Genomic DNA, 26766 nt, shown 5'->3' on the forward strand with positions numbered 1-26766 from the left:
GTAAACGGGGCGGCGGTTATAGTGGTGTAGAGGATTCAGCAGCCCCAGGGGTCAGGCCCAGCATCTTCTGAGCACAAAAGGTCAGTGCGGAGCTGAGGCACAGACTGGGTGAAGGTGTGTCAGCTGAGCTGGGGAGGGGCTGAGCAGGTGTCAAAGGTCACTGGGAGGATGGATGGTGGTTTTTATTTTTCCCCAGGACTAGACTGAACCCAGGACCTTTGCACTGAACCACATTCCAGCACTTTTTATTTATTTATTTTTATTTTGAGACAAGGTCTCCCTAAAGCACTAAATTGCCCAGGCTGCCTTTGGATTTGCCACCCTCCTGCTTCAGCCTCCTGAGCAGCTGAGATTACAGCTCCAACTGTGGCCTTTGGGACCGGAGCCCGCTTGTGTGTGGAATGTGTGCGCCTCCTTCGGGGCTGGCAGGCGTACAGAACCGGCGCGACATCGGTTTGCCCTTCCAGATCTCCCGCCTACGCGGGTCTCAGCAGGAAGGGGCGGGCTCTGCAGTGCGGCTTCGCTGGGGCGCGCGTTGCCATAGCGACCCTGGCCGGGCCCGGCAGCCTCGGGTGCCAACCGCAGGCTGAGGGCGAGGCCGGGAAGCTGCGACTGCGGGCGAGCGCAGGTGGGCGCAGGGGTGGGGTGGGGTGGGATGGGGTGGGGAGTGCTCCCCCCGCCCACGGTGACTGTTATTTAGGGACGAAGCAACCTGCGGGGACTTGTGCAAGCCTTTCTTTCCCTCTCCACGGCTGTGAGTGAGGCCGAGACCTCCCCAGCAGCAGAGTCTGTGTGCCCCAAAGTGTGGGGCTGCGGGGATTTTGGGGTGCACCGGCGGAGCAGCAGCACCCAGACACCTCAGCAGAAAGTTACCAGGCCCGCGCTGAGCTGAGCGTGGGGCCCCGTGCGGGCGGGCGGAGCGCTGCTCTCCTACCTGGCGCTAAGGAGCGGGTTGATCCTTATCACCTAGAAGAAATAAGAGGAAGGGAATTAGAATCAGGATGCCCAAAATTGTGAGCAAGCCAAGGAAGAAGTGTCGTTTTGGGGTTAATATGGGAATTTCTCTCTGTCTCGAACACTGGGGATTGAATCCAGGGCTTTCCCATTTAGCTACATTTGCAGTCCTTTTTCGAATTTTTAAACAGTGTGGCTTACTGGTTTAGAACTTGTGATTCTCCTGCTTCAGCCTCCCACAGTGTTGGGATTACAAACTTGTGCCACTCTTAACTTTTTTTTTTTTTTTTTTTTTTTTTTTTGTCTTTTTCGTTTTTATCGGTACCGGGGATCGAACTCACCACTACCTGCTTGCAAGGCAGGCACTTATGCCGCTGAGCTAAATCCCCAGCCCCTCTTTTTTTTTTAAACAAAGTTTTGCTTAGTTCACTATGGATTATAGATGTTTGCCACTATGCTGGGCAACATCTATTTTAATGTTTGCTTATGTCTCATTTTATGGTTTTGTGGGGGGATTTTGTTTTTTGTTTTGGGTTTTTTTTTGGTATTTTTTGAGACAGGACCTCACTATGTAGCTCAGACTGGCTTTGATCTCAGAGGATCCTCCTGCCTCAGCCTCCCAAGTTAGAGCCTAGCCACCTATAAACCACAGTATCAAACTAAGACTGGAGTTGGTTCTGTTTACTATTTTTATATTACACTTATGTTCACCTTACAGTACCTAGTACTGTAATGTGTAAAGTCTACTTTTTGGATAAACATATCAATTTTTTAAAATGAGTGAATTTAAACATAAAGATGAATCCTAGCACAGGTGGTACTGGGTAGAAAACAACCTGATATTTAGGACTCCAGCCTGGTTTCTGCTTCCAGTTTTCTTTGCCTGGAGCAGTTTTCTGTCTTCCTGAGCGTGACTGTCAAAGTTGGGAAGAACCAGCATGGCCCACTGCTGTCGCCCCACCCGCCCTCAGGCTTAGGTCCTGATAGTCCAACACCAGAAGTCTGAAGTCCCAGGAAATCCTGCGTTCCAAAAACAGTTGGTCACCCTTGAGGTGGCTGCTTTACTTGGAGGAAGTCAAATGGCAGAGGGAAGGATGCGGTCAGAGCTGCTGGGCTCCTCCCGGCTGAAAGCCTACTGTGTGCAGGCACTGGGCATGATGGGAAAGCAGGAGAGGACACAGAAGCCAGGGCCGGCTGAGGAAACTGCTTTTGGAGGTTGGGGCCAGAGCACAGATGGGGAGTTCCAGCCCCAGCATCCCAGAGGGGGAAGGTAGGACTAAGTTTGATCTCCAAGAACACAGAAGGCTGCTTCCAATGCAGGTAGGAAACCCCAGTACTCAGCCAGAAACAAAACCCTTTCCTCCTGCTGCCCCGTCTGCCAGTCTCTCCCTGTCCTGAGCCCTCCCAGGGACTCCAGACTCCCACACCACCCAGCAAGATGTGTACAAAACCAGAGGGCAGGGTAACTATAAATTAGCCAAGTGTGGTGGTGCCCACCTGTAAACCCAGCTCTATAGGAGGCTGAGGCAGGAGGATCACAAGTTCAAGCCTAACCGAGGCAACTTAGTAAGACCTGTCTCAGTAAAAGATGGGGATGGCTGGTGAATGTAGCTTCCTAAAGAAGTCCCAGGAGATGGACAGATGGACATGAATGTTTGGACTGAAGTCCTGAGGACACGAGGAACACAGACTGGCTCCCAGACACTGGCGGTGGAGTGGAGGCCCTCCTGAGTCACCCAGCATCTCTCGGTCACTCTGTCAAAAAGCACAGGAAAACAGCCCGGCCTAGATGGAAAGAATAACTAGGTGATGGGTAGAGTCGCACAGTCCCTGGTGGGTCTGGGACTGCCCCAGTTTACCACTTGTGTCCCTGGATCACCTTCCTTTCCAAACCAGCCGTCACCGTTGGGGCAGGTGCCGCTTCTTCCGCAGCTCTCCTAGCAGTCTGTGTGAGGTGGACAAGGCTTCCCGGCCAGGACAAGGGGGGAAGGGGCGTCCCTGGAGGTGGTCTAGAGCCAGGGCTCTGCCAGGACCCCCTGTGCCCCTCGTACAGACCCCAGAGCTCCACACCACCTTGCCCCTCCCCCCAGGCTCCTCCAGGCTGAGATTGGTCATTCTGGTCACTAACTAGGTGGCCATTATTGCTCTCCAGGGACGGTGCCATCACAGTCCTAGGTTCCCCCTGGTCTCCCTGGGCTCCCCAGCAATTGTGCCATCAGACCCCCCACCCTGAAGGGGGCCCCAGAGGAGGGAAGGGCAGGGAGAGGACAGCCCAGCTCATTCTAGCACAGCAGGTCCCCCCAAGGGCTGCTCCCCTGTCCCGGGACTGGGCACGCACATGACTCGCCCCACTTTGCCGCCCCAGGAGCTGGGCGACCACGAGGTGCCCCCCTGAGCCTCTGATGTCCTCACCCCCAGCCGGAGCCCAGCATGCCGGTCTTCAAGTGCCCGCGGAAGTCGGCGCCCCTGTGGAAGGGCTGGGAGGAGAAGGCCCGGAAGAACGGGCGGAGGCACCATGTGTACGCCGTGAATGGGGACCACTACGTGGGGGAGTGGAAGGACAACCTTCGACACGGTGCGTGGGACCCGGGGGGCGCGGCCGGCGTGTAGGGCCTCAAACCCGTGATCCTCCTGCCTCGGCCTCCCAAGTGCTGGAAGCACGCGTGTGCCACCCTGCCCCGCTGTGTACCAGTTCTTACTGAACATCTGTTTTCAGTTGTCTTTAGAGAGCTGAAACGGAATGGCTGGGTCAAGTGGTGTTCTGTGTTTAACTTCATTTTTGTATTTCATGGTGCTGGGGATCAAATGTAGGGCTTTAGCTTTCTGACTTCTTAAAGATTAAACGGTAAGTTTCTGTGTCTGGCTTTTTCTTTCTTTTGTTTTTCTTTTTTTTGTGTGTACCGGGGATCAAACTCACAACCTTGTGCTTGCCAGGCACTGAGCTAAATTCCTGGCCTTTTATTTGTTTGGGGCATGGAGGCTGGATCCCCTGGGCATTCTCCTAGTTACATCCCCAGTCCCTTTTATTTTTTGAGACAGGATCTTGCTAACTTTTTAAATTGCCCAGGCTGAACTTGGATTTGTGATCTTCCTGCCTCAGCCTCCCAGAGTGCTGAGATTACAGGTCTGTACCACTTAGGACGGGCTGCAGATTTGGCTCAGTAGTAGAATAGTCCTCTGGCATGTGTGAGGTCATGAGTCCAGTTCTCCTCACCACACACACACACACACACACACACACACACTCTCTCTCTCTCTCTTTCTCTCTCTCTCTCTCTCACTCACATACTTAGATTGTCCGATGAGATGGTCTTGTTTACACAGGAAAACTCTTTGAGGCCCAGAGAAACCCAAAGAATTATTTGTTCAAGGGTCACAAAGTTCATAGGGACAAAGTTGGCTTTGTCCCAGGCTATCAAGGACCAAGATGTGAACTGACCATTGAAACACTCTACCAGTGTTTTACCCATAGCCAGGTATGGGGGTGTGCATTCCCAGCACTGGGGAGGCTGAGGCAGGAGAACCACTGAATTCAAGGCCAACCTGGGCTCCATAGCAAGACCTTGTCTCAAAAAAAAAAAAAAGGATTTTACTCATTTCTTTGGTCACATTCCTATGGGAGAGATGGACAATCGATAGAGGGTCCGAGTAAGGGAAGTAGCCATTATTTGAGGAGTCCTCAAGGGTTATGGAAAGAAACAGCAAGATAAGGGGTGGGGGAGGGAGAAATGAGACTCTGGAAATGAGGGTTCCTGGCCAAAGAACAAGCAGATGCAAAGGCCCTGAGGTAGAAAGGAGCACAACTGGTATGAGAGCCAGATCAGTTAGATTGCAGTTGGGAAGGGGATATGAGTGGGAGGGCCTAGATTAGTGGGATCTGGTTCTGCAGGTGTGTTTAGAACTCAAGAAAATATCCAGAATATGTCCCCGGAAACCCTGGCCACCTGTTGTGTCTAGAATTAGAATTATGTCTGGAATTATTATGAGGTAAAGCCAGGTATGGTGATACATACCTGTTATCCTGGTACTCAGGAGGCTGAGGCAGAAGGATCCCCAGCACGAGTCTGAAGGCAGCCCGGGCTATAGTGAGTTCAAGGCGAGCCTGAGATACGCAGTGAGACCCTGTATCAGAAATAATAAGAACAAAACGTGCAAGGCTGCAATGCTGGGGTAGGGTTCTGCATAGGGCTCGCTCTGCCAGCCTCGCTTCAGGGCAGGCAGAGGGCTGCTCTTTGGAGAAAGGGGGCTGCCCTGGGTCCTCTTGGATGCTGATCCGGAGAGGAGCTGTGCGCCCTGGCTCAGCCCGCAACAGTCATCCCTCGCTGGTCCCTGAGGTCCCAGCAGGCACGCTGCCACCAGCCCCAGTGGTCACGTCTGCAGTGTTGGCCCTTCTGTGTCACCAGGGAAGGGAACGCAGATCTGGAAGAAGAAAGGAGCCATTTATGAAGGGGACTGGAAGTTCGGCAAACGAGATGGGTACGGCACCCTCAGCCTTCCTGACGGAGAGACCGGGAAATACAGAAGAGTGTACTCGGGCTGGTGGAAGGGCGACAGGAAATCGGTGAGTGTTTCCACCAGACAGCCCTGTCCCCGTGTTACACAGGAAGACTCTGAGGCCCAAAGAAACACAAAGAATTATTTGCTCAAGGTCACAGAGTTCACAGGGACAGTGCTGGCTCTGTCCCCGGCAGAAGCAACACTCAGGTTGGTACCTGCAGGGAGAGGGGCTGCTGAAGGCTGGGAAGCCGGGGTGTGGTGGCACACGTCTGGACTCAGCACTGAGAGGCTGACGCAGGAGAATCACAAGCTTCAGTCTGGCTTGGGCAATTTTAGCAAGATCTTACTTCAAAACAAAACTTTAAAAATTAACAAAAACAAAAAAACACCCCAAAACAACAAGGCCTGAGAAGAAAAAAGTAGGGGCCTCTGGGGAGAAGCAGAGGTTGCCAGCTGGGTAGGAGAACGAAAGGGTGGGGGAGGGATAAGGCTTCTCAGAACAAAGCTGGGGAAGCAGAGGGACAGAGCAGGGAGCCAGGTTCGGGTGAGGCCTCCTCCACCCCCTTCCCCTGGTTTCCGCTTCCTTCCCCCTGGGTGTCACTTTCTGCGAATTCTCCTGTCCCGCTCCGGACAAGGGGGAGGGCAGGAAACAGGAGCAAGAAACCAGGGCCACGCCTTTGGTCATGGGACCAGAAAGGAAGAAGGGGTAGAAGCCAGCCAGAGGGGGACGAGTGGCCTTGACCCTGCATGGGGACACGTTTCTTCAGCTTGCTCACAAGACTTGGACACCGTGGGTCATGGCAACCGGTAACCACAGTGTCTCGGGCCAGAGGTGGTGATTCACAACTGTAGTCCCAGGTCCTTGGGAGGCTGAGGCAGGAGGATCACATGAGCCCATGAGGCCAGCCTGGGCAACACACGGAGACTCTGTCTCAGAAATAAAGACAATAGTATCGGTACTGAGCAGCTATCTTGTGAGCCCGGAACGTGAATGCAGCCGCTGAATTAACTCTTGGAATAACTTACCGGCATCATTTCCATTTTACTGATGGAGTCAAACTCAAAGACACGAAGCATTACCAGGTGTGACGGTGAATGCCTGTGATGCCAGCACTCTGGGAGGCTGAGTCAGGAGGAGAGGAAGTTCAAGCCCAGCTTGTGCAACGGGAAACGGAGTGAGGAGTACAGACAGCTGCTTCTCCTGGCCTCCTGGATGACCTGCAGGCAGTGGCTGATCCTGCAGTTTGGGGGTGCTGGCCCAGTGTGAGCAGATTAGTGATTAAAGGTCTTCCTGAAATTAGGCATGGTGATGCACCCCTATAATACCAGCACTGGGGATGCTGAGACAGGAGGATCAAGTTGCAAGTTCTAGACCAGCTTGGGCTACACAGTGAGCTCCAGGCCAACCTGAACTGCATAGTGAGACCCTGCCTCAAAAAGACCAAAAAAAAATTTTTTTTTTCTGAGCTGAGCAGGATGGTGAATGCCAGCAAATTCAGGAGGCTGAAACAGGAGGATGGCACCTTGGAGAGCAGTCTAGGCAACTTAGGGACTCCTAGCAAAATCAGAATAGAAAAGGTGGGGGCTCAGTGGCAGAGGGGCGCGCGCCAGCACAGCCAGGGACCCAAGTGCAAAGCACACGCAGGCACACACCTGTCCGGCTGCTGTACGGAGATGCATGGCCGGAGGAGAGGAGGGAAAGGGACAGGAGAAGCCTTGGGGCGGCCCCAGGACTGCGACAGCAGAGGGCTAGAGAGGGCGGAGGGCGGAAGGCGCTCAGGTGCCTTGGGTCCCTAGCAAGGTGGGGACACCGTGAACCCCGCCTCTTCTTGCTTTCAGGGATATGGGATCCAGTTTTTCGGACCCAAGGAGTACTACGAGGGTGAGTGGTGGAGCAGCCAGCGAAGCGGGTGGGGCCGCATGTACTACAGCAACGGCGACATCTACGAGGGCCAGTGGTGGAACGACAAGCCCCACGGGGCGGGCATGCTGCGCCTGAGTGAGTGCCCCGCCCGTCCCTGTCCGAAGGCCCCGCCCACCGAGCAGGCCCCGCCCACCGAGCAGGCCCCACCCCCTCCGCAGAGTCACATTCCTGGGGCCCTGCCTGGCCACGCCCCCACCAAGCCAGCTCCGCAGTGGGATAAAGTGACCGAGACGCCCTCCTTGTCCTTTCCATTTGGAAAGGGAAACTAGAAATAAGAGAACTCAGAAACAAAATTTGAAAAATTAGGGAATCTAGCCGGGCGTGGTGGCTCATGCCTGTAATCCCAGCACTCAGGAGGCTGAGGAAGGAGGATCCTTGCGAGTTCGAGACCAGCCTGGGCTACAAAGTGAGCGCAAGGCCAGCTGAACTGCATAGCAAAATCATGTCTCAAAAAGATCCAAAATAAAACAAACAAACAAACAAAAAAAAACAAGGGCCTGGGGATTTAGCTCAGCGGCATAAGCACCTGCCTTGCAAGCAGGTGGTCGCGAGTTCGATCCCTGGTACCGATAAAAATGAAAAAGACAAAAAAAAAAAAAAAAAAATGATGCTTCTGTTTGTGATGCACTTTTGGGTCCCTCGCCAGCGGCTGGGACTGGGTGAGGCCCCGGCTGTGGGCTGGCTGTGCCGATGCCCACACCCCTGTACCTCCCCAGAGAATGGGAATCGCTATGAGGGCAGCTGGGAGAGAGGCCGCAAGCATGGGCACGGGCGCTTCTTCCACCTGGACCACGGCCAGCTCTTCGAGGGCTTCTGGGTGGAGGATGTGGCCAAGTGTGGCACCATGATCGACTTCGGCCGCGAGGAGGCCCCTGCGCCCACCCAGTTCCCCATCCCTAAGGTGGGCAGCCCTCCATGGCCCTTGGGCCACGGGCAGAGAGAGTTGAAGCCTGGGAGAAACCAGAACCATTTTGGGCAAGCTGGACCACTGCCCAGTGCACCCCCCTCTGCCCGTTGCAGCTCAAGCTCCTGGACCCTGATGGTGTGCTCCAGGATGCCCTGGCTGTGTTCAAGCAGACAGAGGAAGAGGAGGAGGAAGACTGATGTCAGGTGAGCTGAGTGAGGCGCTCTGCTCTCTGGGTCTCCTGGGGCCTTGGGGGCGGGCAGGGAGGACTGGGTTCTTGATTTTGTCTTTTGAGATAGGGGCTCACTGTGTAGTTCATGCTGGCCTTGTACTCACAGAGATCTTCCTGCCTCAGCCTCCTGAGCGCCAGGATTACAGGCCTACATCACCATGTTGAGTTCTAGGGTGAAGTTCTTGCTTCCAAAGCTGAGATGCTTCTTTCTGCCCCACCCCACCCTCTCATTCTCCACCCCCAGCCCCTGACATCTGGCCCTGCCCACAGCTAGCTCTGCTCCCTGGGCCTCCAGGATGGGCTCTGGGTTCGAGTCAGTCCTGGGGATGAGGTGGGGACCCCACATCTCCCATCTGTCAGCTGGGTCCTGCCGCAGCGCCTCACGGGGAGTGAGAGTGAAGCTTGGAGGAGAGGAGAGGGCCCCCTCGACCCCCAGGGGAGACCTCGTTACCCAGCTGTGGGACTGGGCTGCTCTCTCCGGGCTCCCTGGGCGCCTCATTGCACCTGCACCTGGTGCTCTTTGCCAACACAGGTGCCGTTGCTTCTGTCTGCTCTGTCTCCGGCTGGCCTTGGGGACCCTCCTGTCACCACCTTAGCCCTGTGAGAGCGCCCCAATAAAGAAACCTTCAGCTTCTCGGGGCCTGCGATGTGAGGAGGGGGAGGCGGCAATCAAGGAGCATAGAGGCCAGGAGAGAAAAGGTGGGCTGCAGTCCACGGGGTCACAGGAGTTGGGGGGGGGGTCTCTGATTCTGGATGCCCATTACCTGGCCACCAAGAGGCGGGGCCCATCTTCACATCCTTTTTTTTTTTTTTTTTTTTGTCTTTTTCCTTTTTATCGGTACCGGGGATCGAACTCACGACTGCCTGCTTGCAAAGCAGGCACTTATGCCGCTGAAATAAATCCCCAGCCCCGATCTTCACATCCTAATACAGGGCTCCCCGCCTTGGGATCCTTACAAGCTTTAAAAGTGGTGGCTGGGTGTGGTGTGCTTGCTTGGAACTCCAGCTATGGGAGGCTGAGGCAGAAGGATTCTGATTTCTAGGCCAGCCTGGACTACACAGCAAGATCCTTCTCCAAAGAAAACCTTGATAGCCATAAATAAATGGCTGTGGATGGAGCTGTCAGGATGCTAACATTAAGAAAATGCTAACATCAGTAGGCATGAGACCCTGGTAGCCTTAGTATCACACAAAACAACAAAAACAGACTACGGATGTCAAGGTCCTATGCCCAGGGATACCTGCCCATTCCCTAGGGAATTCTGATGTAGTTCGGGGTCCAGGAACCTTGAATAATGGGCCGGGTAACCCTCAGCAGGTGGCCTCACTTTCAAAGATGTGACAGCAGATACAGAGACGTGTACTGAGCTTAACTGTGGACCAGAGGCCCACGAGGAAGCATCACGCGACATTCCTTCATTTTTTAGATAGGGTCTCACTGTGTAGCCCAGGCTGGCCTCCAGCTTGGAGCAATCCTCCTGCCTCAGCCTCCTGAGTGCTGAAATTACAGGCACACGCCACCAAGTCTGGCTCTATTAGAGGAGGAAACTCAGGTCGGGGAGGTTCACAGGTTCACAGGTCTCCAAGTCAGTACTGCATTTAAACCTGGGATCCACGTGCCCTTAAGGTACCAAAGGGTAAATGTTTATAAAGCTGGTTGTTTTATTTTTGTTTTTAAGTGAGAGGATGTGCTTGGTTATGTGTTAAATGTCTTCAGAGCGGAACACAATAAACTGGTGGGGTGGGCAGGACAACTTCACACTGCTGTCCTGGAAACTATAAATGTTACGTCTACTGTGTTCAGGACAGAAAGAACCCTTAGAGCTGTGCTCTTTATTCATCTGGAGATGGGGATCGAGCCCAGGGCCTCAACATGCTAGGCACATGCGTCACTACCCGCTCCAGCCCTGAGATTGTGCTAGAAGGACCGGTACTGGCCTGTGCTGCTCGGGTGTGGGACTGACCCTGTGCTGGCCACTAGTGCAGGGGACCCGCCAGGACCAACCTAGTGAGACTCTCCAAGGGGAGCAGAGGGCCTACTTGTTTCTCTTTTCCTTTGTGGTATTGGGGATTGAACTGGAAGCTCTCACTGCACCATGCCCCCAGCTCTTTTCTTTGGGACAACACCTAAGCTGCCCAGACTGGCCTCGTTTGTTACCCTCCTGCCTCAGCCTCCTCAGCACAGCAAGCCCCTTATTTAGGGATGTTCTCCAGGAATAGAACTGTTCACAGATGTAAGAGAGTCTTGCTGGGATTAGCATGCCTGCTGCTGGGCTAGGCTGGGCAACAGGCTGGACCCTTGAGCTATTTAGGAGGGAGGGGCTAAGATTACAAACTCACAGCCCAGAAAGTACTGAGGTGAGGGCCGGGGATTTAGCTCAGCGGCATAAGCACCTGCCTGGCAAGCGTGAGGTCATGATCCTCAGTACCAAAAAAAAAGAAGTACTGAGCTGAATCCCAGACCTCTGCTGAAGCAGGGGAGGTGTGGTGAGTGGGGTGGTGCACCACTGTGATCCCAGCAGTCTGGGAGGCTGAGACAGGAAGATTGCACGTCCCTCCCCAGCCTGGGAAATCAGCATAGCAAGACTGTCTCAAAACAAAATATTAAAAAGGCCTGAGGATGTAGCTCAGTGTGAAGGCCCTGGGGGCACATGGGGGCGTGTGCCGAGCCAGAGGTCTGTCCTGGGCAACAGGACAGAGGTGACAAGGAGGGACGCATGTGTATGAGGCCTGCAGTGCCAACCCTGCCCCAGCAGAGTGCTTCTTCTCTAAGACCCTCCAGACACCTGGTTTATACCCTGGGCCAAGCAGGAGTCTTCAGCTTGGGGTCTTCAGGGTCCTGACAGGCACTTAGAAGGGACGCTGGCCTGGTGTGGGACAAGAGGGGGCAGTGGGCACCATGGCAAAAGCCAGGTTGGGGCAGGGGGTGGCTGCATCTCAGCTCCCACACTTAGAAAGTCAGTGAGGTGGACCAGTGCACCTGGATCGCCCCCATTTTCAGCTATACCAGAATCGGGCCTGTAAGATCTGTGCTAGGGCCTCGACTGTGTGCCGGTTTGTGGCTCTGAGCCCTGGCCAGGTGACTTCGCCTCTTTGAGCCTCTGTGTTGGTACCTGCGGATCCGAAGCAGTGCCCGCTCCGGAAGGTGCCAGCTGAGCCCTGACCACGCTGTTTTCCACGGGTCCTGGCACCAGCTCACAGAACATTCCCCGGCGCACACCACACCCTCTGGCTGGCAGGATAAGAAAACAGCAGAGGCCAGGCGGACGGACGGGGCACTCTACAGAACCACGGGGCCGAACCTTCACAAACAAAGGCTGAGGGACTGACCCAGCGAGGGAGGCAGGCTGGCGAGCAGACGCTGCAGGGACAGGGGTGGGGGCACTGGACGTCTCTGTCACACAGCTGGGTTCTGCAGGGCAGGGGCCTTGGCTTTAGGAAGAAGGACACGGGCTGACAGACTGCCAGGTCGGCTCCACCTCGGGTTTCTGTTTTGGTGTTTTGAGAGGGTCTCACTGTGTAGCCCAGGCTGGCCTCAAACTAGCAGTGGATCCTCGTGCCCCAAGTGCTGGGCTTTCTAATTCCACTATCTGTGAATTTATCAACTTACCAAGATCTAAAAAGGACACCAAGTTCCCACACCGTGAATGAGAATCCTTTTCAGTCTATTTAGTGTCCTATTTTGTGCTTTCTGTTGGTACTAAAGATGTTTAAGGTGGAACCCAGTGGACCAAGGACTTGGCTCTGTCATAGCTGCAGAAGCCCTAGATTCAACCTCTTTAGCACCACAGGGATCTGTGGACGGCACCCTAAAGCCATGAAGGTCATGTGTCTTACAGACAGGTACATGGTACATACTTGGGAGGCTGAGGCAGGAGAAATGCTGAGTTCAAAGCCAGCCTGGCCTCCACAATGTGTTCAACACTGGGACTACAGAGAGAGATTTTTAAAAATGTCTTACAGAGAAAATAATGCATTAGATAAGCCTTGTTCTGGCTTGCACTTCTGTGATTAGCCCTGAGTGCGATGCTGGTGAACCAGCATAAAGATGTCTTGGTGCAGACTGCAGGCAATCAGTGTCTGTACCAGTGAGGAGGCATCAGGCCAGGCTGGTTCCTGGCTTCCCACATCCGCTAATCCAATGTTCACAGTTCACGGTGACTTCACCAAAGCAATAGAAAGAAGTCAGTGTGTGCACATTTCAGTTACCAGTCATGCAGCCTTTCTGTGCTGCTTGGAAATTTCTCAAAAGGAAAAAATTTAAGAGCTCTTTTATTTTTGCAGTGAAAAACATCCAACTGATGGCCTCCCATAAACTAGGCAAGGGCTACACTCCTAGCTACGTCCTCAGCCTGCCTCAGTCAGTCAGTCTGTCTGTCTGTCTTTCTGTATTTTTGGATACTGGAATCAAACTCAGGACCTTGCACTTGTCAAGCAGGCACTTGTGTCACTGAGCTACATCCCCGGCCCCCCTCTTTTTTAATTTTGCAGTACTGGTGATTGAACCCAGGACCTCAGTACTGAGCTACATTCCTGGGTTGCTCAGACTTGCAATCCTCCTGCCTCAGCCTCCCAGACTGCTGGGATTACAGGTGTGCACCACCACATCTGGCTCCTAAAATATTTTAAACTTTGTTTAGAGGCTCACCTGACCAGGCCTCCAGGGGCAATGACACCAGGCAGTCCAGCCACGCAGCACATACACAGCCAGGAGGAGGAGGTGTCCCTCAGGAGTATATTTCTGTATTCACACGCGCACACACACACGCACCCACACTCGACACGGACTGGGGAGGGAGGTGGGGCCGGAGCATCTCGGGGTGGAGGGAGGAGACAGACCATCTGTCCTCATTTGACCCCCGCCACCTCCTCCCCAGAGCTGGAAGGACAAGAAGTGCTAGTTCTCCAGAGCTAAGTCTCAAGGTGCAGTCACTTTTTTAAAAAGCCCCTTCCTGCCCCTCTGTGCCCACGGAACCCGGGCCGTGCACGGGCTGGCGCGGGTCAAGGCCACTGGGAAGGGAGGGCATCAAGGTCTGGACACCGAGGCCTCGCAGGCAGGCTCAGGCATAGTGGCTGCCGGGTGTCAACGGGTGGTCCCCTCTGTGGTCCAGCTGGTCCTGCAGGCGTGCGAACTCGGCCAGCTCGTTGAGCTCCTGGAACTGTCGGTCCGTCTTGTGGCTGACCAGCGAGCGGTAGAAATGCACGGCGAAGACGATGAAGATGAGGCCGAAGGGGACCATGATGGTGGTGGAGGCGATGGCCGCAGCCTGGCCCGGCGTGATGCCGCTGCTGCCGTTGGTGGGCAGCTCACCTCCCGGAGGCAGCCTGCCGGTGGGGCGCGGCTGGCCCGGCTCAGGCTGCTTCTTCAGTGGCAGGAACTTGACCCAGCAGAGCAGCACGACCTCAGCCAGGAAGAGCAGTGTGCCAATGACAGTGGAGAAGGCCCAGGCCAGCTCAATGTGGCGGTGCATGCGCTCGTGCGGTGACTCCTTGACCGAGTTGAGGTTGTGCACGTTGCTCACCGCCTCAACGTTGGGCAGGATGCAGGTGCTGATCATGAGCGCGAACAGGTGCACCGCCACCAGCACAGTGGTGCAGGCGCTGAAGGCGATCAGCAGCCCCGGTGGGTAGTCGTGCTCAGCGTCCAGCTGCACCTCCACCATGGCCACCTGGGGAGGGGAGGAGGACAAGAAGCTGGCTGAGTGGCAGCATGGAGAGAGCCGTGCCCGAGTCCTGCTTCTCCTCCCGCCAGCCTCTGGACCTTGGGCCTCAGGGTCCATGTGGATGTCATGGGGATCGTGAAGCCAGGTGGGGTAGTGCACACCTGTAATCCCAGCACTCTGGGAGGCTGAGGCAGGAGGATCTCAAGTTCAAGCCTGGCTGGGTAACTTAGTGAGGCCCTGGGTAAGCCCAAATATTAGACAAAGTCTAGAGTACCTGAGTGTGAAGGCCTTGGGTTCAGTTCTTCATATCACAAGGCGGGGGTGAAGCTAATGCAACCCATCCACTCTGGTTTGAGAAGTGAAAGCCTGGACCCCATTAGCTGAGTATTCTTAGGAAAGTCATTTAACCTCTCAGCTTCAGCTTGCTTGCTTTTTCTGGAAACAGGGTCTCACTGTGTAATTCAGTGAGAATTGACCCTGAACTTACTATGTATCCCTGGCTGGTCTTAAACTAGTAGAGATACTCCTGCCTCAGCCTTTTGAGTGCTGGGATCACGAGCATGCACCACCATGACCCCGGCTTCCCCCAGGAAAGTGAACCTGTAAGATAGGGCTATGCTGTCAATACAGAGGCCTCTAGAGGCTTATCTCAACAATTAAATGAGAGTTCCTGGGATGTGGGAACTGCCTCAGCCAACTGACCACCCAAAATGACTAGCACAATCTGACATATGCAGTTTGCTATTCTAAAAATAGGGGCTGAGTTGTCACTCAGTGGTAGAGCAAGGACCATGAGTTCAGTCCTCAGTAAGCACCACTGCCACCCCTGTGGGTCCTACCTTCTCACATCCCAACAGGGGCTGACTTTGCTGCCCTGCTGGGGACCAGGAGCAGCCCCCAGGGCGCACGCAAGCTTTCTGAGAACCCAGCACGCACACAAGGAGGAAACAGAGAGGCTTGTGGGAAGAGCCAGGCTCAACCCCAGGGACTAGGCAGGCGGGCGCCAGCAGCCCCAGGCTGTCTCCTGGGGGTGGGGAGATGCACCCACTGCTCCCTGCTTCCTGGAGACTTGGGGTCACAGGGGCCACACTCCAGGGTGCGCCGCCCGCTCCTGTGACCTGCGCCCCACAGATCACCCTCATGCAAAGCAGCCAGCTCATCAGATTTGCTGCAGGAGCGGTCAGCAGGTGGCAAGCGGCTGCCAGGCCCGTCCGGGAGCACTGGGGGCTGAGGGCCACAGGCACCAATCAGTGACAGGAACGCAGGGACTCAGGCCAGGGCTGTGAGCGAGTTAGGGACGCACTCTACCAACTGAGGGACACCCGCCACAAGGCTTTTCTTTGTTTTTCTGAGACAGGGTCTTGCTGTGTAGCCCAGGTTAGTCTCGAACTCAGTGCTGGGATTACAGGTGTGTGACTCTGCTTTTTTTTTTTTTTTTTTTTTAAATGGTTCTGCGGATTCCACCAGGGCCTTCGAATTGAGCCCTTTTGGGTTAGGAGCGTGAGACAGCGTGGGCTCCAACTTGTGACTCTCTGACCTCAGCCTCGCCCAGTGATGGCAGAACAGATGCACGCCGCTTTTTTATGAGACTGAGACAGCCTCACTAAGTTGCTCAGGCTGGCCTTGAACTTGCCATCCTTCTGCCTCAGCCTCCCAAACCGCTGGGGTTGTGCTCCCTCTGGCAGCCCATGTACCACGCGGCTGGGGCTGCAAGTGTGCACCCCTCCCCAGCAGGCCAGTGACTCTTTCTAAAGTGGCTTGGGGTAGGGATCTGAGGCTGAAGTTTGCACAGCAGTCCCAAAGGACTCTGCCCCAGGCAGGCAGGGAGCCCTGCAGGAGTCTCCACGCAGGGGCAAACTCCCCTCGGCCAGCCTGCCCAGTTCCCAACTCTCACACCTCTGCCCTCTGCTAGACTGTGCGACTCTGTTAGGTTCTTTTTTTTTTTTTTTTTTTTTTTGTACTGAGGATCAAACTCAGGACCTTGAGCTTGCAAGGCAGGCACTTATGCCACTGAGCCAAACTCCCGGTCTTCTCTTAGGTTCTTTGAACCTTCTCTGCCTCACTTTATACATCTGTAAATGGGGGTGACGGTACATGCCTCAGAGGGATGTCAGGAGAACTAAGTTAATCCATATGAAATACTTAGGCATACAGTGAGGTGTCAGGGGAAGTGAGCTCTATATTAATCCCTGTTTCTTTGAGACATACTGTGTAGCCCAGGCTGGCCTCAAACTTACATCGATCCTCCTGCCTCAGCTCCCTCAACCCCCAGTGCTGGGATTACACAGGTGATGCCACACCCAGAAATTTATTCAGTTGAGAACCTGAAAATGCAAAACCACTGTCTCTCCAAAATTGTTCTGGCCTGGCAAATGCCATATCCTGAGTTTGCTCTCCGGCACACACACAAAAAAATTGTTCTGGAGGGCAGGCTCGGCCAGAAAGCCAGACACATAGGGCCCCTGGACAACCCTGCTTTATTTACCCTAGGTCATCAAGCAGGACTTCCCCTCTCCACGAAAAAAGGAGAGTGGTGAGATCAAGGTTAGAGTCTGGAGTTGGCCTGAGGATCTGAGGGGAAGGGTGGGCCATCTTACAACAGGTTTCTATTTCCTTAGGCCTGCTGAGACCATTTCAATGGTTTCCCTTGTTTTGCCTAAAAGTTCTTATAACTGACACCACTGCTCTGGGAGGCTGAGGCAGGAGGATGGAAAGTGTAAGCCCAACTTGAGCAAACCAGCAAGACCTTGTCTCAAAAAGTACTGGGAATGCAGCTCAGTACAAAAGCCCTGAATTCATTCCCAGTAAGGGGAAAGAGAAGAAGGGGAAAAAAAGCCCACAGCTGACGAAGATACATATTTTGCAGCCTGGGAGTTTACCAAACAGTTCCAACTTGTATAAATTTGGGGCAGTGCCATTAGGATTTTGACTGCTTTTAACATCTCTGGTGGCCTAAAGCCAACTGTGAGAACTCTCTGACCATGCGGGTGGGGGACAGGGGATGGGGCAGCAGGGCAGATTAGAGCCACGTGCCCTGTGCCCCATGCCCCTCCCTATGGCCCTGGTCTCCGCTGCCAGACCAGCTTCACCTGGAAAAGGCCCCCACCCTCCCCTCCCCCTGCTTCCTCTTCCTGTTTTGGCCCAGCGTCCGGGAACCTGAAACCTGAGAAGGACATGGGTAGGACAGGCTTTGGCCTGGGTGCTGGTGCCTGAGCTCCCAGGAGGGTCAGGCCCTGAAGCCTGGGGTGTCTGTGGGGGTGGAGAGCCTGTGTACAGGTACCTCCCAAGCCCTGCCCTACTGCCCAGCCTCCCTCCCCCAGAGAGCCCTGGCTGCGAGTCTGTGCTGCTGACCTCCACTCTGGGACAGGCAGCCTCTCTGAGCTGCAAGCTGCATCCTGCTTGGGGTCATTAACAGCATCCAAAGGTACAATGAACACAGAGCCCTCTGCCAAGACCTGGCATACAATGCAGAGTCTACAGTGTGTGGGGCCTTCATTACCACCCCCCTTTTTTTTCAGTACTGGGGACCAAACCAGGGCCTCTGGGCTACGTTGTTGCCCAGGCTGGGCTTGAACTTGTGATCCTCCTGCCACAGCCTCCTGGAATGCTGAGATTCCAGGCGTGCACCAGCATGCCCAGCTCTGTTGTATTATCTGAGGCTCTGAAGAAGTGAGACCAGCAGTCCCAAGGGTTCTCTCCCCACTGGGTGAGCTACCTTAAGTCAAAGCCACTCTAATGCCCATTTACAAGTGGCCCAGGCCTGAGATACCACCACTCGGGAGGCTGAAGCAGGAAGGTCAAAAATTCCATCCCAATCTGGCAACTCCCAGTGCTGTCAAGTAAAATAAAATAAAGTCCATGTGCAGTGGGGGTCCAGGGCGCTTCCCTCAGTCACCGGGAAGGTTAAATGAGGTTCTAAAGCATAAATGTTTGCACAAGCCCTAGGAGAAACTGGATAAATCTCAGTTAAAAAGCGCTTATGCTGCTGAGTTAAATCCCCAGCCCAGAAAAAGAGCTTGAAGCGGAACAGCTTGAAGAGAAACAGCTCCATCCTGGCCCCCTCTCTGGGCTCCTTCATGCCATCCCCAACCCAGAGCCAGGAGCGTGCACCCCGATTTATCAGGCCAGAGGCCCCTCACACTGGTCACACCCCAGGCTCCAGGGCTAGGACTGCAGCTGTGGGGGGATCAAGCCTTGGCCTGGGGAGTGGCGGGGCCCCCTCAGAGGAGGAGGAAGGTGCAACCACTGCCTGCTCTGCAAGGGACCCCATGACCTCACTGCACCCCGCCACTCTGGAGGGTGCCATGTGCACACCGTATCAGAGTGCCAGGAGATTCTGGACCAGATGAAAGCAGCAGTTTGGTGTAAATCATGGACCTCGATGACAAGGCTTCGATGCTTTCTCCAGAATCCTCCCTGCTTGGGGAATGTGTCCCCTGTGGGGACAGTCAAGGCAGGGGGAAATTCATGGGGGCCAGCAGCTGACTCCAGGGGCCCTGTAGAGTCCCGGGGAGATGGGGTGGGATCAGATTGCAAGCAGCTTCACAAGGTAAATATAGCCCTGAGAGCAGGCCGTTAACCCAAAATAAATAGCTGCCAGCCAGCCCTGGGCCTCCTTGAACCTGGCCACATGGGGCCTCAGGGCAGGCAGGGTGACATCCTCCCCCCAGCCGGGCACACAAAGCCTCAAGGGAAGGCAGAAGACCATGTGGTCCTGGCTGGCTCTGCCAAGCCTCTGTCACTTATATGGGGCCCATGAGACCTGGGACACCTGAAAGCCCAGGCCTGAGCAGGCCTAGCTCCCTGTCCCCAGCCTGGGCCGTCTCAGGCTCTTCCCATCTGGGTCTTCAAGCCAGTCATTCCGGGTCACCTGGAGCGAGAACCGTCTATTAAGAGAAGACAGTTTACAAAGCCCCTTGCCTACCAGCCCAGCTCTCCGAATGTTCCTATCAATAGACAGTGCGCTCTTATAACAGAGATGAAGCTATGCCCAGCACCGTCAGCCCCGAGCCGGCCATCCTCAGAGACAGTGCGGCTGGTATTCCATTCCTCTCTGAGGTCACCTATGAAAATGCCGCTGCCACTCACCGAATTTATGTCATAAGCCAGTAACAGGATCTGTAGACGGTAACAGGAAGGTGGACCCAGACTTTTCTGGGTGTGCATGTTCACGTGGAGGTCCTTAGGCCTGAACCTAGGGACTTCCCATTGAGCCGCATCTCTAACCCTCTATTTTATGTATTCATTTATTTTATTTATTTTTAGATTTTGGAGCAGGGTCTCACCAAGTTGCCCATGACTGGCCTGAACTTTCGATTCTCCTGCCTCAAACTCTTAATCACATAAATATTGTTAGAGCTTGTAAGTACCTTCATCAGTGACTCCCCTTCGCTACTCTGGCCAATCATATCCTCGGTGGAATTATGGCTGCTTCCTCTACTTTGCGTTGGGGGCCAAGGAAGCTGAAGCAACAGGGGCTCCGTCCTCCGGAACTGGAGATTGTGTTACACCTTCCATAACACTCCTTGTTTAGCTCATCCGCTGCTTTCAACTTCTCTATTTTTATTTTTATGTATGTTTATAATGACAGGATGTTTTATCAGGATGCCTATGTAATATCTTTTTGGAGAGATTTGAGACAGGATCTCACTATGTAGCCCAGGCTAATCTCAAACTCATGGTGACCCTCCTGCCTCAGCCTCCCAAGTACTGGCATCACAGGTGTGTACCTCCATACCTGGCACATATGTAATTTCTAACCATATAAATAGTAAGACTAGTACTAACCTTTTTTTTTTTTCCCCCTGAAACAGGGTCTTGCTACATAGCCTAGGCTGGCCTCAAACTCATGGCAATCTTCCTGCCTCAGCCTTCTAAGTGCTGGATGACAAATGAATACCACCTCACCTATCCAATGCTAATAATTTTGATAGGGTTTTATGCTCAAAGGTAAGCTCACTGGTAGAGTGCTTGCCTGGCATTCTTACTCTTTTTTTTTTTTTTTTTTTTTTTGGTCTTTTTCCTTTTTATCGGTACCGGGGATCAAACTCATGACTGCCTGCTTGCAAGGCAGGCACTTATGCCGCTGAGCTAAATCCCCAGACCTTGCCTGGCATTCTTGAGAACCTGGGTTTGATTCTCAGCACACACAGAATTTGAACACCATGGCTTAGCCCAGGGGTCAACAGACTAATTTTTTTTTGGTCTTTTTCCTTTTTACCGGTACCGGGGATTGAACTTATGACTGCCTGCTTGCAAGGCAGGCACTTATGCCACTGAGCTAAATCCCCAGCCCCTTAACAGACTAATTTTTGTAAGAAAAATTTCACTGGTCCACAGCCACGTGCATTAATTTACCTACACACCCCAGCACTCAGGAGGCTGAAGCAGGAGGATCCTTGCAAGTTCGAGACCAGCCTGGGCTGCAAAGTGAGCTCAAGTCCAGCCTGAACTGCATAGTGAGACTCTGTCTCAAAAAGAAAAAATACATAAATAAATAAAAAATTACCTACACCCTATAGCTCTGCCTTTACTGAAAAAGGTAGCCGAGTCCTGGGTTAGACCCCTGTGCCCAAAGCAAACCACCTGTGCTCCTGTCTTCCAGGATGGCGGTCAGGGTCATCAGAGTGGAATCTCCCCACACCCCTCACTGTCTCCATGGTGCCAACAGGAAATCGGCTCGAGCTTCTCTTTCTCCAGCCGAGGACCCAGCAGTGGGAAAGGTCCCGGCCCCAGCCAGGAATTCCAGAAACTTGCCACAGGCCCTTGGGAATCTGGACAAAGGCTCCTGTGCTGACAGATAGCGCACTTCCCTCCGGATTCTGCAAAATTCCATTTACTCCAAGCCCCACACACAAACAGGGCACCCAGAGCCCAGCATCTGGAAGACTTCAAAGGCCCAGTCTCCAACCAGCGAAAGGGGCTGGTGGCAGGGATAGAAAGCCCTGAGTGAGACACACCGAGCTGGAGTCTTCTCCACAGCGGTTTGAGCCGCTGGGAGCAGCCGTTTTCCTTTCTGGAGCCTCTCTTTCAGAGCTGCTGTGAGGATTAAGAAAGACTGAAAAGTGGGGCTGGAGATTTAGCTCAGTGGCATAAGTACCTGCCTTGCAAGCAGGCGGTCGTGAGTTCGATCCCCGGTACCGATAAAAATGAAAAAAAAAAAAAAAAAAAAAAAGACTGAAAGAGTGGCCTTCAGGCTCATGCCGGGTACAACAAGGATTCAGGAGCTAATAACCATCATCGCCACCAGTATCACAAACTCACACAGCCCCTCCGTCCGTCTGCAGCCTTCCATGGCTCCCTATTGCTTATACAAGAGTTCAAGAGCCCTCCCCACCCCAGTTAGGGTCTCCCTATGCAGTTCAGACTGGCCTTGTGCTCACTTTGTAGCCCAGGGTCGTCTGGAACTCGCAACGATCCTCCTGCCTCAGCCTCAGTGTGCTAGAATTACACACCCGGCAAGAGTTCAAGCTTCCTAACTGCCCCATCGCGGTCCTCCATCATTCACACCGATGGCCCTACTCGCTGCAGCCCCCAGCCTTGCCTGGGGATCACACTGCTTCCTTCAGCCTTCCCCTGCCCAGAGGGCTCTTCTCCGAGTCCTAACTCCACCATCCCGGATGCTCGGTTGGAACCACGTTCGGGTGGCTCAGCTCCCACTTGGACCCCATGGGCACAGGTGGCAGCTTCCTGGATACCTGGCCGGTGCTGTAAATGCTCCGCAAACATGTACCTGTTTTCCTCCAATGAGATGTTATCATGAGTCCATTTTCCTTATTTTTTATTGCTACCGTTTTACAGTGCTGGGATTAAACCCCAGGGCCTCTGGTGAGCTACACAAGCACCACCCAGCCCTACTGCCCTATTTTAAAAATTGATTGATTTTTTGAGATAGGGTCTCACTTTGTAACTCAGGCTGGTCTTGAACTCACTATGTAGCCCAGGATGGCCTCAAACTCACCACAATCCTCCTGCTTCAGCTTCCCATGCCCAGTTTTATTTATTTATTTATTTTTGTTTCTTCTGAGAGAGGCTCTCCCTAAATAGTTCAAGCTGGCCTCAGACTCTCTACGTCTTGTCTTCAGACTGGCCTTGAACTGGCAGTGTTCCTCCTGCCTCAGACTCTGGCACACTGGGATCACAGTCATGTACCGCCACATCTCGCTTGCTTCATTTTATAGATGAGGAAACAGATGCCCAGAGAGGGCGATGTCCTCAAGGTCAGACAGTCCTAAGAGCCAGAGCTGGGACGGGAACTGAATCGGCAGGCAGACCTGCCTGGCTCCCTGTTGGACTGCACCCTGCTGGGGGTCAGCTCCTCAGCTCTGTCTGCCTATGGCTCTGAGGCTTTCACAAGACCAACACCCATTGCAAGGCTCATGGCTCCCTAGCTAGGTGACTTTGCACTATTCACTTGCTGGGCCAACCACCTGCCTTACCAGCGTGCAGGAAGAGGACACTGGTGGCCCTGCTTGTAAAGCCTGTGGGTCAGGAGCTGGCCCAGAGCAACAGCTCCATCACTCACAGCCCCGATGATCTTTGGGCTTGAGGCAGAGTGGGGACAGAGACAGCTGTCATCTCCACCACCCCTTCCCCCATCAATAAATTCTCATGACCTGAGCCTGTCATCCCATCTCCCTGCCACCTTCAAACCAGCTCAGGACCCCGGGAACAAAAGGGTGCTGGCAGGCAGAGAACCTGAGGAGGCAGATAATCCAAAAATAATTGATCCCAGGTCACGGAAAGCATTTTGTGGACGGCAGCAGCCTGACCTTCCCAATTATCTGCTTAGGCTAACGTTACAGCCTGCCCTCCTTGGTGGCCAGGATCGCCACGGTCCTGCCGGAGACGGGGTCAAGTCTGGGCTGGCTGCCTGCGTCCCCCCACCCCTGAAAGGTAACCTGAGGCAAGGCCCGCAGCAAGGCCGGGAGCCTGGGATACGGAGCCTGGCCTGCAGATCGCAGAGTCCCGATCCTGAAACTCCTGAGCTCCTCCTCGGCCAGGTCCAGCCACATAACAAATCCTCACCTGGCTCCAGGGGAGAAGCTTTGCTGTTCTTCATGGTACTGGGCACTGAGCCACCACCGTGCTCAAGGCAGGCAAGCACTCTACCACCCAATGGCCCTCCAGCCCTGAGAGAAGGTGCTTTCTACCTTTGGACACACGAGAAAACAGACTTCAAAGAGGTGAAGCCACTTGCCCCAGGTCCCCAGGCCTGTCCCTAGCACTCGGCTGGCACGGGGCCAGACCCCTCCACCACCAAGTGGGGGACCGCTCACTCCTTACCAGGCCTTCTGGGGCACCTGCCCTCAACCTCACCTGCCACGAAGTGAATTCAGCATCTCAGACACCCCCCCCCAGCCCTGGGGACCAAAGGTCCCCAATTCTTGGGTTCTCCTGATCTCCAGGAAGAACGCCCGCAGGGACAGGAAGCTGGTGCTGCTGACTCACAGGCCAAGGAGGAGTAATCCAGGAAACTTGTCACTGTCGCATGGCTGTGGGCCCGCCTGGTACCCCTTCCTACTGAGGCCCTCTCCGGGCCAAGTGTTGGCCTCTCCCCTGCAGCTCCAGACAAACCCGCTGCTAACTGCTCCCCCAGGACAGAGCTGCTGGGGTTCAGCCCTTTCCCGCCTGCAGATTTAGGGAAGAGCATCAGTGAAGAGCCACCCAGGCCGGGGAAAATAAGGATCTAAGGATCCCAAGGAAACAGCGAAGCCCAAACCATGTCCGGGCTGCCGGGCTCCCAACTTCCCCACACTGCTTTTAGCAACAGGAAGGAGGCCGGTCCCTTCCAAAGGAAGAGAAGTCGAGAAGACAAAAGTGTCACCATTTGACCCTCACCTCTCCGAGGGTGAGACGGGGCAGCGGGTGATCGATGCCCCACTGTTTGTTCTGCAGTACCTCAGACTGAACCCTGCTTTTGCAATGAGCTGCATCCTCACATCCCTCCTCTTTTCTTTGAGACAGGGTCTTGCTATGGTGCCTAGGCTGGGTTGGAACTTAGGATCCTCCAGCCTCAGCCTCCAAGAGTGCCCCGATTAGAGGCATATGCATGCCACCATGCAAGCCTGGCTTATGTCCTATCATCTTAAACCCAGAGCACTGGCAGGGGTGGGACTGGGTGGGGGGCACAAAACTGGTGGCTCCTTCCTCTCAAGGTGTAAAACTTCCTTTGGCTTCAAAACTTCCTTTTGTTCTATTTCTTAGGCCTAGGCTCCATCCAACCTTGGCCCTGGCTAGACACTGACCAGAGCTGTGTATTTCAAGAATGGACAATTGGCATGTGTACCTAACCAAGTTTTGGATGCCAGCAGACCTCGGTTCAAATGCAGCCCTGCTGGGTGAGCTCGCGGCCTTGCAAAAGTCCCTTGACACAGGAGCAAGTTCAGGAGTGAGGAATCTACCAGTGCCTGGGCCCCAGTAGGCATAGGGCAGGGACTGATGGCTCACAATTCTTCACGCTGGCCTAAACTGAAAACTAGGGAGCCACCTCTTCACTTCCTCTTCCCTTCTGCTCTCATCCCCTCTCTCTCCCGTCTCCTCTTTTTTTGGGGGGAGGGGGTGGCAGGAGGCACCAGGAATCAAACTCAGCATTTTGCATTTGCCAGGCAGGCACCTGTTTCATTTAGCTGTATCATTCTTTTTTTTTTGTCTTTTTCCTTTTATCGGTACCAGGGATAGAACTCCTGACTGCCTGCTTGCAAGGCAGGCGCTTACGCCACTGAGCTAAATCCCCAGCCCCCAGCTGTATCATTCTTAAAGTCAGAGAAACTTTTTTTTTTGAGGTGGGGGTCTTTTTGAGACAGGATCTCCTTATGCAGTTCAGGCTGACCTCACCTCACAGCAATCCTCCTGCCTCTGCCTCTCAGAGAAGCTGCGCCATCACACCCGGCCAGAGAAACTTTTCAAAAGGAGTCTGCATGCATCATTTCAGAAAGCAAATTCCAGAGAAAGAGTGACGCCCGGAGGAGGTCACACCAGCAGAGATAGGCGGCCTCAAACAGGCAGTGATCCGCTGCCTCAGAGCTCAGCTCTGCTTTCCAATCGGCAGCTCCTGCGCTCTAACACAGTGTTTCGCTTGTTTGCAGAACACAGGGAGAGACCCAGAAACATACTCTTCCAAGAACACACCGGGGTGCGGCCACTCCTTTCCTCAAGGCCAAGGGCTGAGCTCACCCACTGGGGAAGCAGGAGGCTGGGGGGGGGGGAATCCCCATCTGCACAGGCTGGTGTCATCCAACGTGACAATAATCTAGTTAAGGAGCGCTGTGCCCCGGGCTTCTGCCTATGCTGCAGCCTTGCCCACCCCAGCCCTCATAGCTTCTCATGGGACACCCTCTCACCCTCTCACCAAGTAAGAGCAGGTTAAGGGGAACCTGTCCCGCCCTCCTCCCCCACACCCAGTGACTCAGTGGCGAGTTTCTGCAGAAGAACTGTAGGGAGTGGCTGTCAAACTCCAGGCTGAAGCTCTCAGAAAATGTGCAAATGAGTCAGGAAATCCCCCTGCTAGCGGATGGAGAGCGGAGCCAATAAATAAACACGTTCTAGCCTCAAGTGTCAGGCAAAAACTGCTCTCCTCGCGTGTCACACTTCCTAACACCTGTCCCGAAGTGGGTCGGACCTTTAGTTCGAACTTCAGGGACGCATCCTTCCGGCCGTGTACCTCCCACTTGTGCAGCCGCGAACTTGCCCGTCTGGTGGCACCTGAGTCCCCCCAATCTGGGAACCTGCACGGCTCTGTCGCCGCTCCGGACCCCACGGCCTGCTCCCCACGGGCCCCGTCGGGGCTGCGGGCGGATCGGCACGGCCGAGGCGGCGGGGGCAGGGCAGAGCAGGGCAGGACAGGGCGGCCCGAGCTCACCATGGCGAAGCCGGAGAGCAGCGCCGAGGTCCGGCTGGAGGCTTTGAGCTTGGCGCGGCTCAAGTAGAGCTTGCGCCAGGACAGCGCCTGCATCGAGTGCTCGTTGAGACTCATCACCTCGGAGTAGCTCTGGCCGACCCAGTCCGGGCAGCTGACGGCGGGCGGCGGCGCTGGTGGGGACCCCGGGGGCTCCCCGTCCCCGCTGTGGCGACGGCTCCGGCGGCTCCCGCTGCCACCGCCGAGGGGAAGCTCCTGGCTGCCGCGGCTGCTGCTCGGGGGCGGGGCGGGCTCCGGACGCATGGAGCACGCGGCACCCGCAGCGGCCCGCGGCACCTCCGCCTGCCCCCCGCCGCGGGCCCGGCCTCACCCAGCCGGCCGCGCGGGACGAGGAGCTCCAACCAGCGGCTGCAGCCCGGTTCACAGCGCAGCTCGCCACAGAGCCAGGCACAGCGGCGACGCGAGCCGGCACTCCAGCCAGCGTCCCGTCCCGGGCCCGGAGCCCCGGCGCGCGCCGCGATTGGCCCGCCACCCGGGATGATTTGCATGCGCCCCGCCCATGAAGTGGGCGTGCCTTATAGGGCCACGTGACCCTCACGTCGGAAGGCACTGCCCACAGTGCCGTCCCCCTTCGCGCTCGCGCCCCTTCCTGGAAGCGGCTTGCGGCGTCGGCGTAGCTGATCCTCGGCCCCTGGCGCCGCCCTCTTCGGCAGCTCCTGCGAGGCCCCGCTCTCG

General features: G+C 54.9%; 2 protein-coding genes across 3 annotated transcripts; one reads left to right on the forward strand and one right to left on the reverse strand.

Annotated features, from left to right (window-relative positions):
* Positions 1-301: 301 nt before the first annotated feature.
* Morn3 (MORN repeat containing 3) lies at positions 302-9145 on the forward strand. 2 transcript variants are annotated; one of them, XM_013144800.3, is made up of 7 exons: positions 302-628; positions 3320-3529; positions 5358-5515; positions 7291-7450; positions 8092-8276; positions 8396-8485; positions 9044-9145. In XM_013144800.3, the coding sequence occupies exons 2-6, from the start codon at positions 3385-3387 to the stop codon at positions 8477-8479; spliced, it is 732 nt and encodes a 243-aa protein (XP_013000254.1). In that variant the 5' UTR covers positions 302-628; positions 3320-3384; the 3' UTR covers positions 8480-8485; positions 9044-9145. The 2 variants fall into 2 exon arrangements, with proteins under 2 accessions (XP_013000254.1, XP_003463017.1); XM_003462969.5 differs by having other exon boundaries at positions 304-628; positions 3373-3529.
* Positions 9146-12766: 3621 nt separating this feature from the next.
* On the reverse strand, positions 12767-26483 carry LOC100725803 (calcium release-activated calcium channel protein 1). The gene is made up of 2 exons (XM_003462924.5): positions 26035-26483; positions 12767-14180 (listed from the first exon to the last, which is right to left on the reverse strand). The coding sequence occupies exons 1-2, from the start codon at positions 26332-26334 to the stop codon at positions 13572-13574; spliced, it is 909 nt and encodes a 302-aa protein (XP_003462972.1). The 5' UTR covers positions 26335-26483; the 3' UTR covers positions 12767-13571.
* Between the last annotated feature and the right edge of the window lie 283 nt (positions 26484-26766).

The sequence above is a fragment of the Cavia porcellus genome, unplaced genomic scaffold (assembly GCF_034190915.1).
Source record: "Cavia porcellus strain 051 isolate PalLab524CR breed Dunkin Hartley unplaced genomic scaffold, mCavPor4.1 scaffold_16, whole genome shotgun sequence".
Classification (NCBI taxonomy): domain Eukaryota; kingdom Metazoa; phylum Chordata; class Mammalia; order Rodentia; family Caviidae; genus Cavia; species Cavia porcellus.